Genomic DNA, 27,160 nt, shown 5'->3' on the forward strand with positions numbered 1-27,160 from the left:
GGAGGGAACGGTTTTTGCGGAAATCAGAAAGGGGTGGAAATGGGAAGATGTGGCCAGCAGTGGGATCCCGTTGGAGGTGGCGAACATGTTGGAGGATTATATGCTGGGTGGTGTCATTATGAATTATAAATCTTTATTGAACTCCCTCTATAATAAGTATAACCTTTTTTTGGCTTAAGATCAAAATTGTGCATATGGTCCAACTGTGGTCTCACCAAGGTCCCAAGTAATTGTTGTAAGACATGTTCACTCTTGGACTCAAGCCTTCGTGTTGTAAAAGAACCATGTAATTTGGAAACACAAAGAACAGCAGATGCTGGAATCTTGAGCAAAACACAAAGTGCTGGAGTAACTCAGTGTGTCAGGCAGCATCTGTAGTGGGGATGGATAGATGATGTTTCAGGTCAGGATCCTTCCTCAGACTGATTGTAGTGGGGGAGAGAAGCTGGAAAAGAAAGATGCGGGTGGGACAACGTCTTTCAGGTGATAGGTGGATATAGGTGAGGGAGATTTGATTGCCAGACGGGGGAAGTAAGTGACAAAGGAGAAATGAAAAAATCAGTAATACTCCCCCCTCACCCCCTTTCTCCCTCACTCTGGTACGCACCCATTTCTCCCACTATCCAACCCACTCTCCCTCACTCTGGTACGCACCCATTTCTCCCACTATCCAACCCACTCTCTCTCACTCTGGTGCGCACTATCTCCCACTCCTCGTCTTTCCCAAAGATTTCCCCAAGGAAAAGAGGTCAGTGATTGTTTGGAAATCTGCCTGATGTTCAGTGTTGGGATCATGGTCCAGAGAGCAGTCTGAGAAGCTATGTGGAGGTTAGTTCACCGCCCCAGTCTTTGAGTTTTAATGACCAGGTTGAATCTGGTCTTTAGCAAATGGATTGCTTCAGGTTCTGAGATGGATATATTAGAGAAACCCCCACACAAGACACGAATATTCCCTTTGCTTTCCCCAGCCCTGCAATGTCTCTGTAACTTAATTACATGAAATGCATTAACTTTGTTCCTCTCTTCACAGATGCTATCTGACATATTGCTTATTTCCAGCACCTTCTGTTTTTATTTCTGGTTTTCAGTTTCATTTTGCGTTTTGTTTTCCTATTCCGCTGGAATATGTAGATACAACCTCGTGTTACAGTAAGACCGATTGTGTAGCACCTAACCGAACGTGTATTTCACTGTGAGATGTATGGACTGAACATTGTGTTATGGAAGGATCTGTGTACATTGCTATTCGGCATCATATCTCCACCTCATTGGTTGAGATGCAGTCCAAAATGTTCTGAGGCTGAACTATGATCAGACGTTGCACAGGCCAGGTATTTTTTCTCGTGAAGGCAGAAGATTTAAGAGTGATGCATTTGAGGGGCTTGGGATAGTAAACTGATATGACCGGATACATAGACACTGTCTTCACAGACTAATGGCAAATACTGAAGGAGAGCTACACCATTCAAGAGTAATATAAAAAAAACACTTATTCACACAAAGGGTGGTGGAAACCTGGAACTGGCTCCCCAAAGATCAGAGGCTGAGGTTTAATAGCAGATGGCAGGACTAACTTTGATAGATTTCAGTTTGCCAAATGTATTAAAGGTTATGGAATGGAGGCAGATAGATGGAGGTAAGCTACAATCAGCCACAACTTGATCAAAAGTAATTTATTTGTTATAAAATAGTTTTAAGACACTACTAGACCAGGTGGACCCGTTGGGCCCAAACCTTTCCTGCATTAGTGCAGCACCCTCTCCTATCCCCCTCCCCTCTTCCCCCCAACCCCCCCTCCTCCCCCTCCCTCCTCCCATCCCCTTCCCCTCCTCCTCACCCCTCCCCTCCCCCTCCCCCCTCCCTCCACCCCCTCCCTCCACTCGCCCCTCCCCTCCCAATTCCCCTTTCCCTCCCCATTCCATCTCCCTCGACCCCTTTATCCTCCCTCCTCCCCCACCCTCCTCCCTCCATCCCTCCCTCCCTCCCTAGGAGATAGATTTAAACTTTAAAAAGTGAATAACTTAAAAAATATAACACCAATTTCAATGAAACCTCTTCCATTAGCACCAAAGGGACGACGTTGAGTAAGGTGGGCCTAAATTTCTTGCACTACCCTGTACCGTTTTGGCTGTAGTTCAGGAACAAACAAACAAACAAACAAATGAGAGTTTTAGTATATAGATGTAATTTAAGGTTCATTTGCCACTTGCATTTAAACTCTTTCAGATTCAGAGATGTCAGTGGCGATACAATGTAGTTCTGTTTTGTTGTAGGAAGCCCTTCATCTTTCTCTACATCAATCGAAAGCATTGACATGGAACTCCACTGTTGGCAATGTTATGTACAGATGGCTGAACAAAGTGGGAACCAAAGTGCTGAAGCAGCCATTAAAGATTCTGCTAAATCTAATTCTCCCTAGTTGCAACCAGCCTGTTTTATTTTTGACCTAACAAGGCACAGATCTTCATGCATCTGATTGCACACACAGTTTTTTGTTTAGTTTAGAGATATGATACGATACAATACGATACGATAAAACTTTATTCATCCCCAGAGGAACAGGCCCTTTGGCTCACCAAATCAGCGCCGACCAGCAATCCTTGCACACCAGCACACACTACACACTCGGGACACCTTACAATTTTTACCAAAGTCAATTAACTTACAAACCTGGACGTCTTTGGAGTGTGAGAGGAAACCGGGATACCCTGGTAAAACCCACGCGGCCACAGGAGAATGTACAAACTCTGTACAGACAGCACCTGGAATCAAGTCAGGATCGAACCCGGGTCTGTGGTGCTGTAAGGCAGCAACACTATTGCTGTGCCACCAAATTTGGTTTGTTTAACCAAATTTGTTTAGCCAAATTCAGCAGGAAAGTAAAAATTCAAAGTGGCTGCTAATAAGTAAGCACACAGGACTGACATTGCCCTTCCTTGAACACAAAAACACCAGAAAATAGAGCAGCAGCTTGCCCTGCCATTCATTGTGATCATGGCCTCACATCCTTTTCAATGCAAGTTTTCAATAGCTCTCAATTCCCTAACCCGTCAAAAATGTACCCAGCTCCACTTTAAATACCTCCAATGATCAAGCCTCCACAACGCTCAAGGATGCTGAATTCTAGAGATTCATTACCCTCTGAGAGAAGAAATTTCTATGCAACTTAGTTGTAAACCTTTTCAGAACCCTTGCCTGCTTGCTCGCTTACTTATTAGAACCTTTTTCCCAGGATGGAAATATAAAATACGAGAGGGCAAAGTTTAAAGGAGATGTGTGGGACAAGTATTTTGCATAGAGGGTGGTGACTGCCTTGGACATGCTGCCAGGGATGGTGATTATGGCAGATACAATTGTGGCATTTAAGAGACTTTTAGAAAGACTTACGGATATGTAGAGAATGGAGGGATATGGAATATCACCTTCCTAACATATGCTGTCAAAGTACCCCAGTGTGGTCAAGTTAAGGCTTTGTGTGAGGTCATAAGTATCTAACCTCTGCTCTGTTGTGTTGACTCAAAAGACACAGTGTCTGGAGATAGACACAAAACGCTGGAGTAACTCAGCAGGTCAGGCAGTATCTGTGGAGAAAAGGAATAGGTGACGTTTCGGATTGAGACCCTTCTTCAAACTGAGAGTCAAACTCTGACGCTGATTAGCATCGTCCTTTTACTCCTCCTTTGATGGCCTACGTTGACAATGACGGCAGTGAAATCCAATTGTTGTAATGGCAACAAGCAGAACTGATAGTTAAGTTTTATTTTATTGAAGATGATCATAATGTGACACTTATATGTGACACTAATGCTATTTATTAGTTGTCAGGCCAAGCCTGGATGTCTGTTTTATATTATATTTTGGCAAGGGATGGTGAGGCGGTGTAGCAGTCATTGACCCTGCCTCACAGCTCCAGTGACCACACTTACAGACTGTAGAATTTCCTTTGTGATCTGGATAAGTTTCAGGTAATGATGTATTACCTCTGTCCCCATTTCCCGTCTGCAACCTTACCCAACCCTCAGAGATTCATGATAGTAATCCTGGAAAATTACAAAATAAAGTGATTGCCTTTGTTTTTTATAGATGGCTAGTTTTTGACATTTATATAGCATGAACATATGCACCATTTAAACCAAGCCAGTATATTGTTCATGACTTACTAGTGATGTGGCACAGTGGCGCAGCGGTAGAGTTGCTGCCTTACAGCGAATGGTTCGATCCTGACTACGGGCGCCGTCTGTACGGAGTTTGTACGTTCTCCCCGTAACCTGCGTGGGTTTTCTCCGAGATCTTCGGTTTCCTCCCACACTCCAAAGATGTACAGGTAGGTTAATTGACTAGGTAAAATGTAAAAATTGTCCCTAGTGTGTGTAGGATAGTGTTAATGTGCGGGGATCGCTGGGCTGCGCGGACTCGGTGGGCCGAAGGGCCTGTTTCCGCGCTGTATCTCTAAATCTAAGAAAAATCTTTTTAAAAATCTAGAATGCTTCATTATCTCAGGAGTTGTGAATTTATCTGTGCATTATACAATCTTTAAGAAGCATCTCTCCTTTCCAAGTTCATGATGACTGTGGGAGCTAATGGATGAAATCATCTGTTCAATTATCAACTGCCATGTTTCTTGCTTCAAGGGTACATGACAACATGCTCATTAGCAAAGTCATTTACAAAAGAGCTGATAAGAGTTTGGCTAGGATTCTTTCCTGAGGAACTCCAATAGTAACATTGTGCCCGAGGTGACTGATTTCCAACAACTGTAGGGATCATTTTTTGTGCTAGGAATGACTCTATCCTTTGGTGAGATTTCTTTTCTTGATTTCTATGAACTTCAGTTTCAGCAAGACTCATTGATACCATAATCAAATTCTGTAGGAAGGAAAAGCAAATGTTTGTTTAAACCGAAGATAGACACAAAATGCTGGAGTAACTCAGCAGAACAAGCAGCATTTCTGGAGAGAAGGAATGGGTGACGTTTCTGAACGTCAATAAGGTCTGAAGCCAAATGACTGACATCAGTCTGAAGAAGGGTCTTGACTCGAAAAGTCGCCCATTCCTTCTCTTCAGAGATGCTGCCTGTCCCACTGAGTTACTCCAGCATTTTGTGTCTATAGTCAAATACTGCCTTGATGTCCATTTGCAGTTGCCTTACCTTTAGAAATCGATTCTCTTCCAAGTTTGGAACGTCAATGAGGCCTACACCCAAATGATCCTCATGGAACTCAAGCCAAGCTTCGTGGAACTGGCTATTGTTGAGTAGGTAGCCAGTTGACAACTCCATTTCTCAATTTACTGATGATTGAGTATGGGCTGATGAACAGTAATCGGCTATTTGGATTTGAACTGATTTATTTGGACATACATACCCAGGCAGACAGTTTAATTCAGTTAACAATGTGCCCTAGTAGTTCCAACAGAAAATGTAACGTGATTATACAAGTAATTGCCATGCCTCAATCCCAGAATGTAATTGTCTTGGCTTGCTCATGCTTCATGTTTAAATAATCTACCTTTTAGTTACAGTTCTTTTGTTATGAAATATAGAAAATACGAAACATATGTAAACATGTGTATGAAGAAAGAACAGCCTTTGAAATATTCTGAATGAAAATGAATGAAAATGAGCCCATCTTGAGAGAGATGACTGTGGGAGCTAATGCATGAAATCATCTGTTAAATTATCAACTGTCGTGTTTCTTGTTTCAAGGGAACATGACAACATGCTTCTGTCTGGACAGACAGATGTTCTTTTCTCAGTCATGATAATAGTGCTTTAATGAAGCATAATTCGAAATAACAGAATGACATAAAATGGTTTGACATCTGCTCTGATTTATACCTGGTCAAAGAAAACAATGTTGCTGTTTTGAGCAGGAAAAACAGTTTCAAAATGGCAATTGTTCCTTCAATTTTCATGTTATAGTTTTTGTCGTCACTTCATTGTATTCCTCTACATGTAAGTGGAGTATTTAATTTGTACATTGCGATACCTCTGCTTTCACTGAATTCATCTGGATAAATGTTCACAACCTTAATTCAACTTTCCAGTCACTTCCTAACCATTTACGGAATGAAGCAGTGGGCCTCTCACAGTCTTCAGTGTGGGGTCTTGGCAAGCTGTCTAAGCAGGCCTGCTGTAACCAGTGTCAAAGCCATTTAAAAAGAATTGGCAGAACAGCGTCCCCATTAATTTCTGTATGTCACATGTTGTCATGCAAGTTACACCAGAGGAAATGACTAGAAATGAATGGTTACGGCACTTAGAACCCCCTCTCCCCACCACTACTTCACATCCCCATATAGATATTTGCCCTTGGGTTAAACAAGTGGATACAATTAGTTGCTGTCCACAAACAGCTGCAGGATAAAGGGCCTGTTGCTGGGTCCTCAGTACAAGGCTGCAGACTGGAAGTATAAATGCATCTGGCCTGCTCACAGCAGATTAGGATATAAACTTTTCCATTGTTTAACTGTTACAGCCAAGGAAAAAAAATATTTTGTTACTCAGTCTCGTCCCACCCCAATATTCAACATACTTTCTCTTTGCAATTGTACCGTTTTGGTGGGAAGTTGATGACAAAATTATCCAGGAATGATTTCAGTTTTCTTTCCTGGCAAATCTTTAAAAAAACACATTGTTCAATATTATACTAATGTGAAGAGCAACAATTATTTATTCTCACTGAAAAATCTGAGGGTTTTGCCCAGAATATCTGAGGTCATTTAAGGTGAATACGAAAGAATGCATTTCATGAGATAAATCCCACACACTCATTCGGTAACAGAACTTATTGAATTTAAAGTTGATCTCTCTCTGTTCACAAAATGCTGGAGTAACTCAGCAGGTCAAGCAGCATCTCAGGAGAGAAGGAATGGGTGACATTTCAGGTCGAGACCCTTCTTCAGACTGAAGAAGGGTCTCGCCCCGAAACGTCACCCATTCCTTCTCTCCTGAGATGCTGCCTGACCTGCTGAGTTACTCCAGCATTTTGTGAAATAAATACCTTTGATTTGTACCAGCATCTGCAGTTATTTTCTTACATCTCTCTGTTCACATCTTTTTGTAGGTTGTGAAACAAATGTTTATTTTTTTTAAAGGAATAGCTTGCAGAATGTCTAGAAAAACTTCATTACAAATAAATGATTTCTACATCTTGAAAGATCCAAAATGGCCAATTGATGGATTTTGAACCTTGCCGTTGAATTTCTTTGCAATTGTTAACTTTGATTCTGTGTAGACTGTTAATATTTTGCCTGTGTATTTTGAGAGAACTATGGAATAGTGAATATGTCAAATACATCTGGAAGCAACATTACAACGGGAGAACGTTGAAAATAATAATGACTTGCTGACTTTTTAGTTGGATTCAGTGCAGCTTTTGTTTTGCGCACATCGCTCCAGAAACACAATTTTCCATAAAATTAAATACCAATTTATCACATTGTCCTTTTAAGATGTTTGCTTGTAGAAAACTAATGCCGTACATTATAGGAGCTTTGCTATGATTGTAACATAAATGCAGCTGAACCAGCATGAATTAGTGCAGTGTAATTATCCACTACTCAGGTTTCACATTAAATGCAGTGCAAGTACAGATGGTTTGAAACAAACAAACTTGATTGTTTGTGATGAATTTGTAGTATCAGAGCTGATACAGTCCACTTCCAACTTTCAAAATTCATATTTCCTATATTTCCATATTTCCCTAAAAACACAGAATGAGGCCAATGTAGCCCATTTACTCTATGCCAATTTGAAGTATAGCACTATTTTTTCCCTGTAACATATTCTCACCCTAGTTTCTACTACTGGCCTATGTTAGGGTCAATTTACAGCAGCCGATTAACCTAACACCCTCACGTCTTTGGGATGTGAGAGGAAACTGGAGTGATCAAGGAAAACCATACAGGTACAGCGAGAACGTGCAATCTCCACACAAACATCAGTGGTCCCTGGAGCTGTGAGGGAGCAGCTCTACTCGTTGCCCCACTGTGTCACCCAGTTCCAGAGACTTTAATAACGTTTGAAAGTTCAAGAAGTAGTTAGTACTATTTTACATATTTAGTGCAAGCTACTGGGATTTATTTCTACTTCTGATTCTTTGAAAAACGAAGTTCCAAAAGTTGCTGAGCAGTCCATGAAGGCTCTCAAAGTTTCAACTGTTGTAGAGAATGGATAGGATGATGATAGAAATATAAGTTCTGATGCATCCAAATGCCATGCGGTGCCTCTGTTTGAGAACCTTCAGAAAGCTAAGAATGTATTCTGCTGAACTAAATGACTATGCCAACAAAATATTTTAAATTGGAGGCATATATATGCTTGAAGTATTCTAGGCTACTATTGACAGCTAATCAGTTTTTGAAGACCCTTTCATCGCGTGAAATACCTGCTAAATTTGCAGCATTCCACCCACCCACCCCCCCACCCCCCCCGCCCCACATATCCTCATTATATCCTCATAAGTCTTCTCCACACCCTTTCCAGCTTAACAACATCTTTGCTCTCACATGGTGACCAAAACGGAACACAATAAATACACTAAATGTGGCTTCACTAATGTCTTGTACAACTGTAACATAACCTCTGAACTTCTCTAGTCAATACTCTGACTGATGAAGGCCAATGTGCCAAAAGCCTTCTTGACCACCTTATCTATGCCACTTTCAATTAAGTCACTTTCCATTAACTATGCACCTGCACTTTTAAATCCCTCTGCTCCACAACGCTCCCCTGCCATTGAAGAGCACTGCCATTTACTGTGAAGGTCCTGCCCTGGTTAGACTTCCCAAAATGCAATACCTCACACCTCCAAATTAAACTGCATTAACCGTTCCTCAGCAAACTTGCCCTATTGATCAAGAGCCTGCTGCAATTTTTGACAAACATCCTCGCTATCTACAATACTCACTTTATTTTCAATCAGCAAACTTACTAATCATCCAAATCATTGATACAGATTACAAACAACACCAAACCCTGAGGTACACCACTAGTCACAAGCCTCCAGTCTGAAGAAAACCTTCCACTCTGCTCCTTCCATGAAGCTGATTTTCTATCCAGTTGACTAATTCTCCTTGGATCCCATGTAAACCTCTACTCCTTGTTCCAGCCGGGTTTCTACTTATGAATGTAATAAGGAAACTATCACAATCTGTAACAAAAACAGAAAATGCTAGAAGCTCTCAGCAGACCAAGACCAGAAAATAAGTATTAGATCAACCTTTGATGAGAAGTGACCTGAAGTCTTTCAGCCTATTGATGCCATTTTGTATGCTGTGTTCTTGCAACGTTTTCTGTTTCAAGCTTTCTGCTTCTGCATTGTATTGGTACAATGGTCATTAATCTATCATTTATGTTTGTGCACAATACCAATAACAATGACCTCAAGAAGATGTTCAATGCATTTGTATCTTTTCAATAATGTTAAGGAAATTCTAACGTTTGAACAGTCCTTTCTAGTTTTTGAACAGTCCTTTTTGTTAGTTTTTCCAACTATTAGTCTGCTTCTCCCACCTCCTTTGACTTCGGCAACGTCCTGGAGGTCTGAAGAAAGGTCCTGAACCAAAATGTCAGCTATCCATGATCTCCGGGGATGTTACCTGACCTGCTGAGTTACACCAGCACTTTCTGTCCTTCCCTGAGGCTTTGCAGCCTTCTAAATTTACGCCTCTCTCCCAAGGCACCGTAGTACAGCTAGTAGAGCTGCTTCCGCACAGTTCCAGTGACCCAGGTTCAGGCCTCACCTCTGCTGCTGTCTGCATGGGGTTTGCACCTTCTCCCTGTAACCACATGCCCTCACCAATATATCTGTCCATTTCTTCCTGCCTACTGATGACAACCTCACCACTCATCCCCCTTCTCCAAATTGTCAGCACTAGATGAGCAGAAATTATCTTAAATTAAACATTATGCACCCCCACCATAATCTATATCCCTAGCCACTGACTGTTACATTGACCAAGCTTTGGGCATCTTTGATAATGTCTGGCTAGACTTGGTAATGCCGCTGAGAAATGTTTGTAATGTTTTGCAATGTTATTGGCCTTTGTAAATACGAGTACAGGTCATCCTTGGGTTACGCAAGGGGTTCATTCCTGAAAACCGGTCGTAAAGTTAGAAACATACATTTCCTGCAGCTATCCATATTACATCACAAACACTCGCTGCATTGATTTCATATCATTAAATATTCATCCCAACTCTAAACATGGAATATATATTGTATCCAGTCTAATTAATTTAACACAACATTTTATTACTTTAATAGAAGGTATCCTCTCAGGATGCTTCACAGCTAGGTTTGGCAACTGCTATGCCCATAACCGTAGAAATTACGGAGCAATGTGGTTGTAGCCCAGTCCATCACACAAACCAACTCCCCATTGACTCCATCTGCACTTTATGCTGCCTCGGGAAAGCAGACAAAATAATCAAAGACTATTTTCACCCAGTTATTCTCTCTTCTCCCCACTCCCATCAGGTAGAAGATACAAAAGCTTGAGAGGTTCAGGAACAGCTGCTTTCCTGCTGTTATCAGGCTACCGAAAGGACCTCCCGTAAGCTACTGTTACATTGACCAAGCTTTGGGCATCTGTGCTAATGTCTGGCTTGACTACAGTGTAGTCCCTATCTTCCAACATACCTCATTGCAGAGCTTGCACTTTTACTTTTTATATGCACGTTTTCTATGATGCTATAATACTACAACGGTATACTCTGCACTCAGGTATTTTTCTCTTTGCACTACCTGCTGTACTTGTGTTTGGCTTGATTATACTCAAGTATGGTATGACTTGATTAGATAGCATGCAAACAAAGCTTTTCATTGTGTCTCTACATGTGACAATAATATACCAATGTGAATACTGCTATCTTGAAAAAACTTTAAAATATATGGGAGAATTTGCGTTAAATCAGATTTCCGTAAATCATGTCATCCATAACTCAGGGAGCCCCTGTACTTGTTTTCTTTTGTGCATTTAGATCCAGATAAGAGCTAAAAAAAAGCCAACCTACCTATTGTTATTTAGAATAGCTCAGTAATTTTCATGTAAAGATATATTCATTTCTTGATATTGGATTTAAGCACACCTCCCAAAACACCTGCAATTGATCACATTTCAAAAGTTCTGTACAGAAAACAGAAATGAATTGTCATTGTAAATATATTTTACTATATTTTACTGTTTTCGTACAATATGCAAAAAGCATGCAGCTTATTGATGTGCTTTGACTACTTGTGTTTGTGGTACAGTTTGCTGGACATCCTATGTACAACATGCTAATTAATTGAAACCATACACTGTAATTTTGGTAACAACTATATTGTATGAAATTCCATTTTGCTATTTTATTTAAATATTTATTTGCAAATAATTGTTTATTAAAGTAAGACAAATTTACTGGTTTTCTATAATCATATTGTATTTATACAACATCATTTGAAGGTAGAGAATATATATAATATATCGCCTAATTACATTTATATGGCAGGCAACGTTGCAGTACACTTTGCCCTTTAAATTTTAATTGAAACTCTGAGAGAAGCAGCATTAGCCAAAGTCTGTGCTCAGTTATATTATGTATATGTTATAACTTGTCCACAACCCAACTGCCCACAACTCAACCCATGATTGATCCTGTCCCCCTTTAGCTCCTGGCTTCAATATGGCTTACTCTCAAAAAAACTAAATTCAAATTCCTCGTTGTCATTTTAAATGAACTCTCCCCTCTCTGATTCTGTACCCTCTTACCCCTAACAACAAATGTCGATCTCCTGATTCAGGCCTTATTTGTGTACACTTTTCTTTGCTCTTTGTTTGCTGTCTCCCTTTCTTCAGTGCCTTCCACAAAATAATCTTCTCTGACCATGCAATCAGTTGTCTCCACAGCTATTTCCATTGACCTTGTGATCATTAATTAAACTGAAGAAGTGATTAGTGCAAGTTGTTACAACAAAGTTTTGAGACTGGTTATTAAGATTGAATGGATGGACTTATATTGATAACTTTAATGACAGTAAATGAATATCCCATTGGTACATTTGATCCTAATTGAATTGGAAAAGGAATGCTCAGGCAATTAACTTAAATAATGTTTCTATAGATAATTCTTCCCTTTGGTTTCAGTATCATGGTGATGAACTTTCTTAGAACAGACGGCTTCTTACTACCACAACACAGACGACCTGACCTGGGATCTGTTGATGAGAAGCTGGCCATTGTTCACATGAAGCAGACTGAGCATTTGGACAGTTAATTCCATGGTTTAGAATTTAACTAAAGGTCACTCCTTTTTTATTTCTTTTATCTCTGTCATAATCTGTCAGCTGGCTGAAACACACTAGTGCCAGAGGCTTCAGGTTTATAAGAATAATAGTATTAATAATCCTTTCCTGTTTAAAGTCTAGTGTTTTAAATAGTAATAAACACACAGAGGAAGAGATGACCCGAAGTTGGACTTTATTTAACATTGCCCCCTTGAGTATTAATTCTTTTCCGTGCTTGCTGACAGAACAATTATTTCCTGACTGGCTAGCTCACACTCTTTTCTAATGAATATTTCCATCTTCTGAGAAGAGTCGGGGCTCTGTCAGCAATTCCTTAAAGAATAAACAATGGCTGGGAATATGTGATGCAGCTGTACAAAACTCAAGGAGTTTGAATGATATGATAAATGAGTGAAGTTGGATCAGATTACAGATGTCATGTCACGTAAGCCCCAAGAGGGTGCTATGGCCATAAATTTAATCATGAAGATTGTCTTTTTATTTTGCATGTGGAAGTTGTGTGTTGATTCGGCATTTTTCTCATCGCATTCTGCAGTTTATGTAGCCAGAACATTCGTTTAAAAGTAAGCATCCTGAGTGGACATTGATGTATCCAAAGTAGAAGGGAGTCCTCTTCAATGGGATAGCCTCTTCATTGTTCACAGTTAATCATTTTCGGCCCAGACATCGTGAGCTGAAAGACCTGTTCTTGTGCAGTGCTGTTCTATATTCTATAATGCTTCAGCCTCACATGAGCAGCACAGTGATCAGCACCACCACTGATATAACCACTGAAATAAAGCCTGATGGTGTTTTGGCATACTTTATCATTTCTGTGTCTGTGGATGCAGCCCAGACCATCGCATAAACCAACCTTCAATCCATTGACTCCTTCTATACCTCACGCTGCCTCAGCAAGGCCAGCAGCATAATCAAGGACGAGTCGCGCCCTGGCCACTCCCTCTTCTCCCATCTCCCATCAGGCAAAAGGTATAGAAGTGTGAAAACACACACCTCCAGATTCAGGAACAGTTTCTTCCCAGCAACTGAATCATCCTACCACAACCAGAAAGCAGTCCTGAACTACTATCATGGGTGACTCTCAGACTATGCTTAATCGGACTTTACTGGCTTTACCTTCCACTAAATGTTATTCCCTTTTCATGTAACTACACACTGTAAATGGCTAGATTGTAATTATGTATTGCCTTTCCACTGACTGGAATGCACGCAACAAAAGCTTTTCACTGTACCTCGGTACACGTGACAATAAACTAAACTAACTAGTTAATATTAATAAATAACTGGGAGGGTAGTCAGACCATTAATAATAATAAAAGGTTTGCAAACATTTTTTCACTCTTTCCTGATTCACGTGACAATAATAAATCAATATAATTTGGATATCAGTGAATGAAGTACTGCACATGTCATTCAGGACAGAGGCACAGATTACAGCCTCAGCAATGTAGCAGGGTAGTTGCAACCCCTCAAACTAATGTCAGTCATTTATAGATACCAATGTTGAAGTTATAACATTGAGGTGTTTTTGAGGGATGGAATATTTGCTACATAGATTTAGTAACCTTATTAATATTTTCATTTGTCTTCCAAGGTCATCTTGTGTAATCAAACAAATTTTGTTTTAAAAAAATCACAATTTATTTTCTGATGGTGTAATATTCTTACACGGGTTTGTGTCCGTCTGCCTGAGGTGGAATTGGTAGCTCCAACAAACTTTACACTACATGAAAGAATTCCTGACCCTTTACCTCTTTCAGCACTTTACTCTTTACTATCATCTTGAGGCGAGTGTAGTGTCATGCAATGATTATATTTGAGCTTCAGCATTTCTCTTGAATATTTTCAACCTACGTCGTAACCTTTGCTTAACTTTTCACCTGTAGTCTTTTAAATTAACAAAAGTAGAAACAGCAATGCTTTCACTGAATATACCACTGAACTGCAGCCAGCTGCAGAACCAGTATCCATAGCTGGAAGCTTGTACTTGTCATATCTTTATTCATTGCACTATTGTGCTGTGACAGTAGGATGTATTCTTGTGAACTTAGTCGTAAATCATGAGGTGTTGTGCAAAACAATCCAAATATTTTGACATAAAGGCCTAAAAAGGAACAGGGTGAATTGTATAGTGTAATAATGCAAGGGTGCTGGACGTATGTTGATATGTTGATGATGAAAACATGCAGTGTGATGGACATTGATGTGTCAATGTGGGCCCATAATCAGAGCTGCTGTTTGCCTGTTGCCAGTGACTCACCTAATGACATAACAACTCATTTTTTCCTCACTGGAACAGGAGTTTCTGGAGAAACCTCAGAGTATACGATGGAGGGTTTGGGAAAGAGATGATAAATGAAGGGCCCACACTTTCACATAGATGTCCTGCACAATAGATCTTACAACCTTACTTTTCAATAGCCAGCATAATATAAATAAATTACCAGATACCTGTTAATTAATTATTGTGACTGAACTGAATCACTGGAGACATTGAAGCTGATAGATCTTCAATAAGGTCTTTATTCATCACAACAAGTAGACATTCTCAGTGGAATCTCTTTCTCCTCTCCCACATTCAAGTGTTATTAATTGTGGACCTCAACGGGTCAGATAGCATCTCTGCAGAACATGGAAGGGCGACATTTTGGGTTGGGACCCTTCTTCATAGTGATTGTGGGGGGTGAGGGAGGGAGAGAAAGCAGGAAGAGAGGAGGGCAGGACACGTATATAAAGTGAGGAGGGGGTTTCAGAGGCAGATGGTTAGACAAAGGGCAGAAGGTGTGAGATAAAAAGATTGAAGAATTGTGAATTGTGACGCTAGAGGAAGGAATCTAGGTAGAAGTGGGTGTGGGGGGAGAGGAAACAAGAACCTGTAGATGCTGATTTACAAAAAGGGTTCCCCTCTTCTTTCCCCACCACCCTGTCTTTCTCACCTCTCCTCCCCTGTACCCCACCTTGACTTACATCTATTTCTCCCCTCCCCCTCCCATGTCCTAAATGCAAGTGGGCAGGCAGGTTAATAGGTCACAGCAGATTACCCTTCATGTGTAGGTGAATAAATAGTAGGATCTGTTGGGAGTTGATGGAAACCGGGATTACAGGGAAACAAGTGGAGCAATGGGATCACTCTGCTCTATGGGCTGAAATAGCCTATTTAAAAAGGATCTAGATGGAAGGCCCTATTTCATTCAAAAAGAGCAAATTGTTATGGTCCATCATGCACTGCCAGAAAAGGTAGAGGAGCCATATTCAATCGTCATTTTCAAAATGTATTTGATAAATAATTAAAATCAGAACAATTTGCAGAGCCACTGATCAAGAAGCCATTTTAAACAGCTGGTGAATGCACAACAAACCATCTGTGCAATGAGATTTTATGAGTATCATGAAATCTTTTCCACTTCCTTGAGCAGACAAGACCTTGTTTTAGCATCATATTTAAAGCCAGCATCGCCAGCACTCTTGGCCACATTTATATCCTCAAATAGAGTTGGAACTGGCACAGCACAACTGAAATGAACGTACCACTAACTAATCCAGGCCAACACTTATAAAGGACAAGCTTCAATACAAGGAACACATGTTTCATCTCCCAGAGGGGAGATTAGTAGAACACAATCGTGTATTCTTTTCAGTAGTTTTGTTGTTTGCTGATGCAGCTGCTATAAAGAGAAAGGTGAGATAGTGGAAAGTTTAAACTGCAAATTGTTTCATATCATATTAATGCTGCCATTTCTGCCATCTCGAACAGGAGGCGTGGTCTTGAGTAGACCCTGCATTCTTTTAGTAAGTCTCATTCACATATCTATATATCTAATGTGGATGTGAGTGGTGGAATCTTGGCAGGGGAGAGAGGGAGAATTGAAAGGAGTGTGGGGTGAATAAAATGGGATTCATGTCAGATTACATGTGAAAGTCGTGGAACTTGGAGTCAGCACTCCCCTCTGCAACTGGATCCTTAATTTCCTGACCAACAGACCACAATCAGAGGATAGGTGACAAATCATCCTCTACAATCATTCACAACACTGGTGCCCCACAAGGATGTGTTCTCAGCAGCACCCTACACACGTAACTGTGCAGCCAAATACCAATACAACTCAGTCTACAAGTTTGCAGACTACACCACCGTAGTGCGGTGGATATTGAATAATGACGAAGATAGACACAAAGTGCTGGAGTAACTCAGCGGATCAGGCAGCATCACTGGAGAGATGGAATGCGTGACGTCTTGGGTCGAGACCCTTCTTCAGGAGAATTCACAATTCACATAATTCACATTCTCGTTTCGGGTCGAGACTCTTCTTCCATCTCTCCAGAGATGCAGCCTTTCCCGCTGAGTTACTCTAGTACTTTGTGTCTATCTTCGGTTTAAACCAGCATCTGCAGTTCCTTCCCGCAAATTTGAATAATGACGAGATGGAGTACAGGAAGGAAATTGGTAACTTTGTAGCATGATGCCAAGACAACAACGTCTCCCTCAATGTTAGCAAGACAAAGGAGATTGTGATTGACTTCAGGAAGTGAAGCAGGACACATACCCAGGTCGGTATACATTGATGGCGCCAAAGTAGAGATGGTCAAAAGCTTCAATAGGAATAAATATCACATTCAAATTGTCCTGGACACCACATCAAAGATATTGCCAAGAAAGCACACCTGCCTCTACTTCCTTAGAAGGCTAAGGAAGTTCAGCATGCACCCAACAACAGGCATCATAGCCTGCTTTGGGAACAGCTCCATCCTAGACATTGTAGAGAGTTGTAGACGTAACCCAGACCATCACACAAACTAACCTCTCTTCCATTGACTCCTTCTACACTTCATGCTGCCTCTGGAAGGCCGTCAGCTTAATCAAGGACCAGTCTCACCCTGGGCACTCCCTCTTTTACCGTCTCCCATCAGGCAAGAGTTACAGAAGTGTGAAAATGCATACCTTCAGATTTAGGTGCAGTTTCTTCCCAGCTGTTATCAGTCAACTGAGTGGTCATTTTATCAGTTAGAATGGTATCCTGACCACCCATCTACCTCTTTGAAGACCTTTGAACAATCTTTAATCAAACTTTATTGGACCAATGTTTCATCTTGCACTAAACGCTATTCCCTTTATCCTTCATCTGTACACTGTAATTGGCTTGATTGTATTCATGTATAGTCTTTCCTTTGATGGATAGCACACAAAAGCTTTTCACTGTACCTCAGTACATGAGGGTTGGTGGGCTGAAAGGCTGTTTTTGTTCTGTATGATTCTGGCTGAGCTGTTCAAAAATCTCTACCGTGTAGATAAGTAGAGGTCAACTGATCCCCCTGACTTTTTTTTTAGTGTGGTCTCGCACAGGTGATGCTGAATACGTTTCAGCCCAGCCAGCCAGCCAGCTAGAATATCGTTTTCTACATGTTACGCGTTATTTCGAAATATGAATTCAGTTGTAGCTACTATTTAAGAATGAACAGCAACATTGCAAATGGACTTGGTAAGGCTTTGTTCAGAAGTTGTTTCACATAGCAAATTAAGTAAGCATTTGTCTGTTTGAACTGGTATTTTGATACCTAATATTCTGTCAACACCATAATTAAAGAATTTTAATAGCTTAAGAAAGTAAAATCTACTAATTTTAATAGCTAATGCTTTGCAAGCATACACTCTGTTAAGTTCTGGGAATAGCCCACTCAATTTCAAAAAAATATTTTAACTCATAGATTATAAGCAGAATAATCAAATCTTTCAGATGACATTATAAACTGATACTTATCGACTTCATACACATCATCAGAAACTCCAGAATTTATTTTGGCTTTAAAAATGTATTCAATCATAATTTATAATCTGTATGAATGGCAGTTTAGTTTAAGGTACTTTTAAAAAAAAATTTACATCTGTTTCCAGGAATCAATGACTTGAAACCTTACAAATTTGTCACCATTTTTTTTAGTACATAATGCCTGCAAGCTTACTTCAATATATAAAAGTACACTGTCTTCTGTGTATTTTGGGGAGGCTATGAGAATGTTTGGGAAATTAATGTAGGATTAGTGTAAATGGGTGGTTGATGGTCGGTACAGACTTGGTCAACTAGAAAGGCCTGTTTTCCCACTGAATGATTGCTACGTGTTGTAGAGTGAGTGTTTTTAAAGTGGGATGCGAAGAGAGTGGTTGGGCAGCGCCATCGAGAAAAAAAGAGAGTCACAGAGGGGGGGCTGAGAATGACGAGGGACCAACATGTCTCTGATGAGTACTTTTGTAAATTGTCGGCGCCAGAAACATGGCGATTCTTTGTGTACTTTGCGTATTGTTTGCAGAACAAAGAATTTTACTGTCTAGGCACATGTGACAATAAAGTATCATTGAATCATTGAACTTATGTATATTGGATTTTAAATATTAGGTTACACAGCATCAATGGAAAGAGAAAGAGAGTGTAATGTTTCAGGCCAAAGACCCTTTGTCAGACCCATGTTTGTTCTGGTTGATTGAGATTGTTGGTGGGAGTGTGTGCAAAGTTAAGCAGTAGACGAGGCTGTTCGTGCAGTTGGTAAGATGTCGCACTTGAAAATCTATTCATAACATTGATCAAGTCCACGATGTTTTCTTCTGCCCACCAGGGTTTTCTTCTGCTCTTCACATCTTGTATTTAGGTCTCCGATAAATGAGAACCAATGCTCTCTCGACTTCTGGGCCACAAAATGACCCAAGTTGAAACATAGAAACATAGAAAATAGGTGCAGGAGGTGGCCATTTGGCCCTTCGAGCCAGCACCGCCATTCCTTGTGATCATAGCTGATCATCCACAATCAGTAACCCGTGCCTGCCTTCCCCCCATATCCCATGATTCTGCTAGCCCCTAGAGCTCTAACTAACTCTTTTAAATTCATCCAGTGAATTGGCCTCCACTGCCTTCTGTGGCAGAGACTTCCACAAATTCACAAATTGACTCCCAATATTTGCTGTACCCATTGTCCTTCTCCCCTTTAGGAGGTGCAGCCTTGCTGCAATTGATTCACACCACTTTAAATGGTGAGAAGTGCCGCTCTGCAGCAAAGTTAGTGCTGAAATTGCATTCAGTCATTAGCAACCAACTTAAAGTTGGCATTTTGCCTGCAACAGATGCGGTAGGCATGAGTTCATTACACTGCATGAATCCTCACACCCCTTTTACCAGCTATTTTATTTAGCCCTTATTATATTACTATTAATTGCACTTAAAAGAAAAATGTAAATGGTTTGTTTCTATCCCATAAATCCTTCAAAAATAATTGATTACAAAAAATCACACCAAGCTTTTATTCAACCATTGCTGCCCAGAGTGTTATCTATGTTTTATATAATTAGAACCTCTGGGTTTTATATGCAATACTTAAATGTTGTTGATTAATAGCTGGACAAAAAAAAAAGCTAATTTATAAAACTAAAAACAGATCATTAATATTGAAAATAAATATTCTCTATATAAACGTAAGCCTTTCATTCCATGAGCACTTCCCTGTCCTAATGACCGTAGATCAAATATTAGCAGCTTGCAATCAGGTCAGATTAGGGTTGATCAACACTGAGAAGGCTCCCTTTCTTTGAGACATTTCCCTATAAATCTATTATGTGCTCCTACAAGGTTTGAGTTTAATTCCCTACATAAAGGTTACACAGAAGAAAGAGCTTCTGGCAGCTGTGGTTCTTTCACTGAACGAGATGAGTGATTTATAGTATTAGATTGGCAGTAGATTGTGTGGCCGTGAATTAAGCAATTTACCCAAGATGTTGAAACTTGACAGCAGTTATAACAACAACAATTTACATTCGTATGGTGCTCACTATGTTCATCAAAAACATACACAGTACTTTGCTGTGCAATGGATAATGAGTGAGCACAGAGAGAGAGAGAGAGAGAGGGAGTGAGAGAGAGGAGAAGGATTTGGAAGGGGTTGAAAGCACAATCAAGGAGAAAAACAGTTTTGAGTGCAGACAGTCAATGGAGGCTGATCAAGGCTGATGTTCTGGTGTGAGTCACGAGACAAGCAAATCTTTTTGGATGGTTTTCACTTTGTGGCAAAACGGAAAGTACCTGCACACTCAGGCTCAAACAAGTGTCCTGCTCCATAACTATGCTTCTATTATTTGGAAACCAGCCAGAAAATTTGCAATCCACTTTCCTTCTCTTCCGCTTCTCTTTTGTTTGCTTCACCGTCAAAGTTTGGCCTGAGAGTAGATTGATTAAATTAATATTTCTTTGCAGTATTCAGTTAAATATCTTGAGAACTTCAAGTCAGTCCCAAAAATGATCCCAGTATTGTGGCTTCAAGGGACGTCCCACACTGTCCAATTTTTAGAGAGATAACACAGGGCTGTAACATTAGGATTCTGAACTGTGTATTGTGAATTTGATAAGACTTCAAAACACAAGCCTGTAGATGGTGGTGCAAGATTAACACATACTGTATGGTTGCTTCTGCTGCAGGAATAACATGAGCTATTTGCTGCCTTATTTGAGTGGATTAATAGTGAGCACTAATCACATAGTTGAGTGGTTGCACGACACAGTAGGAGATCTGTAATAGACATAAAAAGCTGGAGTAACTCAGCAGGAAAGGCAACATCTCTGGAGAGAAGGAATGGGTGATGTTTCGGTTTGAGACCCTTCTTCGACCCGAAATGTCACCCATTCCTTCTCGCCAGAGATGATGCCTGGCCCGCTGAGTTATTCCAGCTTTTTGTGTCTATCTTCAGTTTAAACCAGCATCTGCAGTTCCTTCTTACACAAGAGACCTGTCATTGTGAGCAGCTACCAGCAGTTAAAACTCTGATGGAGGGTTTTGACCCGAAACATCGCCTGTCTATGTTCTCCAGAGATTCTGCCTGACCTGCTGAGTTACTCCAGCACTTTGTGTCTTTTTTGTAATATCACTTAAAACCAACCTACTATTAGCAAGCCTGCACGCTTAAAGAAAGCCTCATTATGTATGGGGTAGATGGCATATTTCAGTGAGGACTTCCTTTTGGAAGCCATACATTGCACACACTGTTGCTTGCAATGCATAAAGAAAGAAAATTGGTCACTGAGCATACATGTTCTCCTCTTCTACCAGTTTGTCCTGCTCTTTCTGGCCTCTGATCATTTTCAACCATGCTTCATTCAAGATGAGTCTCAATTAATGCATATATGAGCACCTGGTCTGTGCAAAACTTTGAAGTCAGAATGCATTTTATTGGTACCTTTTATACCATTCCCCTTAGACTTCAGCAACTTTGGAAAGCCTCAGATGCTTGTAGAACCTAATCAACAAGCAGTTGATTGTCACTTTAAATAGACCTGGTGGAGTTGTTTCAGTTGCTGAATGCCTGCCTAGTTGCAACTGATTTTTTTAAAAAGGATGATAAGTGGAGCACCGTGTTCCAATGTGGCTGCATTAATGTCAAATTAGCATTCCATGTTGATTTACAGCTTATCTATGCAGACTAATTACCTCATAATTTGCCTATTTCAATTGTATTTTGTACCTAAATAGTGATTTTTGTGAGTCTTGCACATGTTTCTATTTCTATTCCTTCGAAGTTCCTAAGTTTATCACTATTAAGAAAGTTCTTTAATCCTTTCCAGAATCAAATTTACATCATGACATTTCTATAGATTCAATGAGTGTAAAACAGTTTTGCACTTTCACAATTTACTGTTCTGCCATAGTTATGTGATTCTATTCCTTCATCCAACTTGCCTATTGTAGATTGGTTATTTCCTACTAACCAATTGTAGTGCCTGTTAGTAGTTGCTCCGCCTAATATGCGATATATATTACCAAGAGCTTGCTTACGTAGGGCAGTTGGAGTAGCTGTTAGTCGCTGTGAAGTCTCGCAGATCAATGCTGTAAGTGGACTGTAATAAATGTGTGTTGCATTACGACGTGTGTACGACTCCACTCATTACATGGTGTCAGAAGTGGGATACGAACCCACGCCTCCACTCGGACATCAGAGGGGATCTTACCTACTCCGTTCATGTTTATCGGGTTTTGTTTTTTTACATTTGTTTTATGTGCCTGTTAACTCTATCATGGCAAACTAGTCCTCTGATCTTTGATATTGCTGAACGCTGGCGCCTTTTCGAGCGTGGACGGAGCCATTTACAGACGCAACCGTCAACATCTCCTTCCAGTGAAGGAACCGCATCCTGCAACTCCACATCCAGAGGTCTCACATTTTGCATACCCTCCCACTACCGGGCCAGTTGCTCCACTACCGGAGACTGGGTCCCCCGCCGCCTCTCCACGGCGTACGGCGCCCAACTCGACTACTTCACCACCTACACCCGATGGAGCTCCGGTGCCGTCCCCAGTCACACCCCTGGTCCCCTCCCCATTCACGTCACCCGTGAAGGGAGGAGATGCGGATTCGTACCGCAGGCCACCCATTAGATACAGCGATTTTGTGTAACCATTTATACTTCCCCATATGCGATATTAACGTTTCGGCTACTATAGTGTTTAGCCACCATGTTTCCATGTATCTATGCTTATTTGTTTCTACAAGGAAAGATGTAGGTTGGTTATTTCCTACTAACCAATTGTAGCGCTTGTTTGTAGTTGCTCCGCCTAATATGCGATATATATTACCAAGAGCTTGCTTACGTAGGGCAGTTGTAGTAGCTGTTAGCCGCTGTGAAGTCTCGCAGATCTATGCTGTAAGTGGACTGTAATAAATGTGTGTTGCATTACGACATGTGTACGACTCCACTCATTACACCTATTGGTACAAAGAAAGGAAGGCTTGCATTTGTGGAAGCTTTCTGAATGTTTTTAAATGCTTTTTGTCCAAAGGTATCTTTGTAAGAGAAGTAAATGTCCACTGGAGCAGGCATATACCAATTCTTCATCAAAACAGGACTATTCAATCCAATTGAAGGGGCCTCAGTTTAATACCTCTTCTGCAGTGGGTTTAGGTACTGTTAGAACTGGAACCAAGCATTTTCTGATTCAGAGATAAGAGTGCTGCTAATGTAGTATTTGCACTGAATAAAATGAAGCCTCTGGGAGGTGCCCGGGGAACACTACAAGTTACATTGTACTAATTTGACTGTGTGCTGTAAGGTCATAATTTAAGACACATGTTGTCATTCCAAACCTGTTTGTTGCAGTTTAATAAACCATTCTATGCCGTGATGTTGAACATTAAAGGTAATATAAAATACTTATACAGGGAGACGTTGCAAACATAAAATGTTAAGCTCTGTGTTTATACATTTTTAAACCAAAAGTTTAGCGTGAATAATATTTCTGAAATGATCTTTATGCAGTTTGTTTTCCTTTACTTTTTACATAGGATATGATGTTTCAGCTGCTCCGAGGATTAGACTTCCTCCATTCACACCGTGTGGTTCATCGAGACTTGAAGCCTCAGAATATACTTGTAACCAGCAGTGGCCAAATCAAGCTAGCTGATTTTGGCTTGGCTCGCATCTATAGTTTCCAGATGGCACTTACCTCTGTGGTAAGTTCCTAAATGATTTTTATGAGAATGCAGAAATTCGCAACCGATAGGAAGTCATTAATACTCTATCTTACAAGATTTCAATTGGGGAGAAAAAAAAGGTTATGTTCATTCTGAAGGATAAAATCAGCTGTTTGACAACAGTTATTCAAAGGATCTCAATTCCATTTATCTAAACATAATCAGATCAATTTTATGCTTTGTCAATCTGATCAATTTGTAATCACTTATCAAATATTCATGATTGTATGATTGTCCCTTTCCTTGCTGAGAATAATTGATAAAGAACCATATAAAACCAAATTCCCCAAATTCTTAGCGGAATTATATACGATGGTAAACCCGATTTCATAAAATGGTGGATGCAACCCCAATTTTCTTTCATAAATGTGTGAATATTTTAACAAGATTTTAATTAGATTTCTTCACTTTGAAGGTATTTTCTGTCTAGCATTTGTTAATTGTACTATTTTCACAATATATATGGTGTGGAAATGATTGTGGGCAATGTGTTTTTTATGTTTGATGCATTCAAAACAAATTCCTTTCTTTACTGTTGGAGGTGTTAAACCATTTGTTCATCATAAAAGGCAGAGAAAAGAAATGTGCATTGTAAAGTAACATTACAAGGTTTATTTTCTAGCTTATATTTCTAAAATAAGTGAAATAGGCAAAACAGTTTTACAAAAGTTTAAAGAAAACTAATGAATTGATGAAGTTGAATTGATGCCATTCAATTTCCATAATATTCTTTTTCGGCAAATGTGTATTGATTTATTTCTGTTAAAATTAAGACAATGATAGAAAGCAATTTACATTCATATAATATTTTCAGTACAGCAACATGTGAAGATTTCCATTATCAATAATGTTTAGATATGAGGAGAATTAAGGGATATGGAGATCGAAAAGCAAAATGGCACAGAGATAAACGATCAGCTACAATCTTAGTAAACAATGGAGCAGGTACCAGCAGAAAAATTCTCCACTCCTGTTGCGACTTGTATTGTTAGGCTCTAAGACTTTAATTAAAACAAATAAATGTTCGTCATATTAGAAAAGGAACCTTTCTCAAAAAAGTGTATTTTGAAGAGGTTTCAAAGATGTAGGGAAAGGTAGAGAGGCTGAGGGGTTTAGAAATTAAATTCCAGAGTTAGATGTCTGAAGGCACAACTGTAGTTGATAGAGTGAAGGAATGATAGGGAGAGGAATGGGAGGGAAAACACAGCTGATGTTTACAAGAGTGCAGGGTCAGGACACTGAATTCAGTGTGGCAGGCTCAGCCATTAACTGATTTAAACATAGGGGAAGCGAATATAACATTTGGTGGGCTATTAGGACTATGAGCCTCTGTAGGTCAGTATATACAGGGTAATGAGTCGTTGACCTAATGATAGTTTAACCTATGGTCATTCTGCTTTTCAATGAGGTACGTGTCATCTAAATGTGGGGCCAGAACCTTCATGTACAGAAAAGACGAGAAAAAAGATGGCAGGGTACCTTCGATATAATAATAATAATAATAATAATGCATTACATTTATATAGCGCTTTTCAAACACTCAAAGACGCTTTACAGGGATTACTAGAACATAGAGAAGAAAATAAATAGATAAATAAGTAAACGAACAGAAAAAGGAGACAGAAGGTGAGGTGACGGTCAGTGGTTGAAGGCAGTGCTGAACAGGTGAGACTTCAGTGATGTTTTGAATGTGGTGAGTGAGGAGGAGTCTCTGACGGTTTGGGGTAGTGAGTTCCAGAGGGTGGGAGCAGCGATGGAGAAAGCCCTGTCCCCCCAGGATCTGAGTTTGGTCCGGATGGGGGGGGACAGGAGGTTGGCAGCCCACAGAGGGTGCAGGTGGGAGTGTGCCTGTGGAGGAGGTCAGTCAGGTAGGATGGGGCCAGGTTATGGAGGGCTTTGTAGGTCATGAGGAGGATTTTGTACTGGATTCTCTGGGGGATGGGGAGCCAGTGGAGCTTGTAAAGGACGGGGGTGATATGGTCACGGATCGGGGAGTGGGTGAGTAGACGGGCAGCAGAGTTTTGAATGTATTGGTTTACTGATGATTTTTGAGGGTGAGCCATAGAGGAGGCTGTTGCAGTAGTCCAGACGGGAGGTGATGAAGGCGTGGATGAGGGTTTCTGCAGCTGTGGAGGAGAGGGATGGACGGAGACGGGCGATGTTTTTGAGGTGGAAGAAGGCTGTCTTGGTGATGTGTTTGATGTGTTTGTCGAAGGAGAGGGTTTGATCAAAGATGATTCCAAGATTCCGGATGTGAGGGGAGGTGGATACTGGGAGACCATCAATATTGAGGATGAAGTTTTGGGTGGATTTGGTGAGCGTTTTTGGACCAATGATGATGATTTCGGATTTGTTGCAGTTGCAGTTGCAGTTAGACGAAGGGATTAAAAGTACCATTAGCAAATTTGCAGATGATACTAAGCTGGGGGGTAGTGTGAATTGTGAGGAAGATGCAATAAGGCTGCAGGGTGACTTGGACAGGTTGTGTGAGTGGGCGGATACATGGCAGATGCAGTTTAATGTAGATAAGTGTGAGGTTATTCACTTTGGAAGTAAGAATAGAAAGGCAGATTATTATCTGAATGGTGTCAAGTTAGGAGGAGGGGGAGTTCAACGAGATCTGGGTGTCCTAGTGCATCAGTCAATAAAAGGAAGCATGCAGGTACAGCAGGCAGTGAAGAAAGCCAATGGAATGTTGGCCTTCATAACAAGAGGAGTTGAGTATAGGAGCAAAGAGGTCCTTCTACAGTTGTACCGGGCCCTGGTGAGACCGCACCTGGAGTACTGTGTGCAGTTTTGGTCTCCAAATTTGAGGAAGGATATTCTTGCTATGGAGGGCGTGCAGCGTAGGTTCACTAGGTTAATTCCCGGAATGGCGGGACTGTCGTATGTTGAAAGGCTGGAGCGATTGGGCTTGTATACACTGGAATTTAGAAGGATGAGGGGGGATCTTATTGAAACATATAAGATAATTAGGGGATTGGACACATTAGAGGCAGGAAACATGTTCCCAATGTTGGGGGAGTCCAGAACAAGAGGCCACAGTTTAAGAATAAGGGGTAGGCCATTTAGAACGGAGATGAGGAAGAACTTTTTCAGTCAGAGAGTGGTGAAGGTGTGGAATTCTCTGCCTCAGAAGGCAGTGGAGGCCAGTTCGTTGGATGCTTTCAAGAGAGAGCTGGATAGAGCTCTTAAGGATAGCGGAGTGAGGGGGTATGGGGAGAAGGCAGGAACGGGGTACTGATTGAGAGTGATCAGCCATGATCGCATTGAATGGCGGTGCTGGCTCGAAGGGCTGAATGGCCTACTCCTGCACCTATTGTCTATTGTCTATTGAGTTTGAGGAAATTTGATTGAAGCCAAGATTTTATTT

At 40.6% G+C, this 27,160-nt stretch overlaps 1 protein-coding gene across 2 annotated transcripts in view; it reads left to right on the forward strand.

Moving 5' to 3' along the window:
* Positions 1–27,160, forward strand: part of cdk6 (cyclin dependent kinase 6) — a 152,339-nt gene that overhangs the window by 35,449 nt on the left and 89,730 nt on the right. For both annotated transcript variants that reach the window (XM_078421352.1, XM_078421349.1), the window contains exon 4: positions 23,599–23,766. In XM_078421352.1, coding sequence (XP_078277478.1) covers positions 23,599–23,766 — 168 coding nt within the window. The remainder of the gene's footprint in view (positions 1–23,598; positions 23,767–27,160) is intronic.

This window comes from Rhinoraja longicauda, chromosome 2 (assembly GCF_053455715.1).
Source record: "Rhinoraja longicauda isolate Sanriku21f chromosome 2, sRhiLon1.1, whole genome shotgun sequence".
Lineage (NCBI taxonomy): Eukaryota > Metazoa > Chordata > Chondrichthyes > Rajiformes > Arhynchobatidae > Rhinoraja > Rhinoraja longicauda.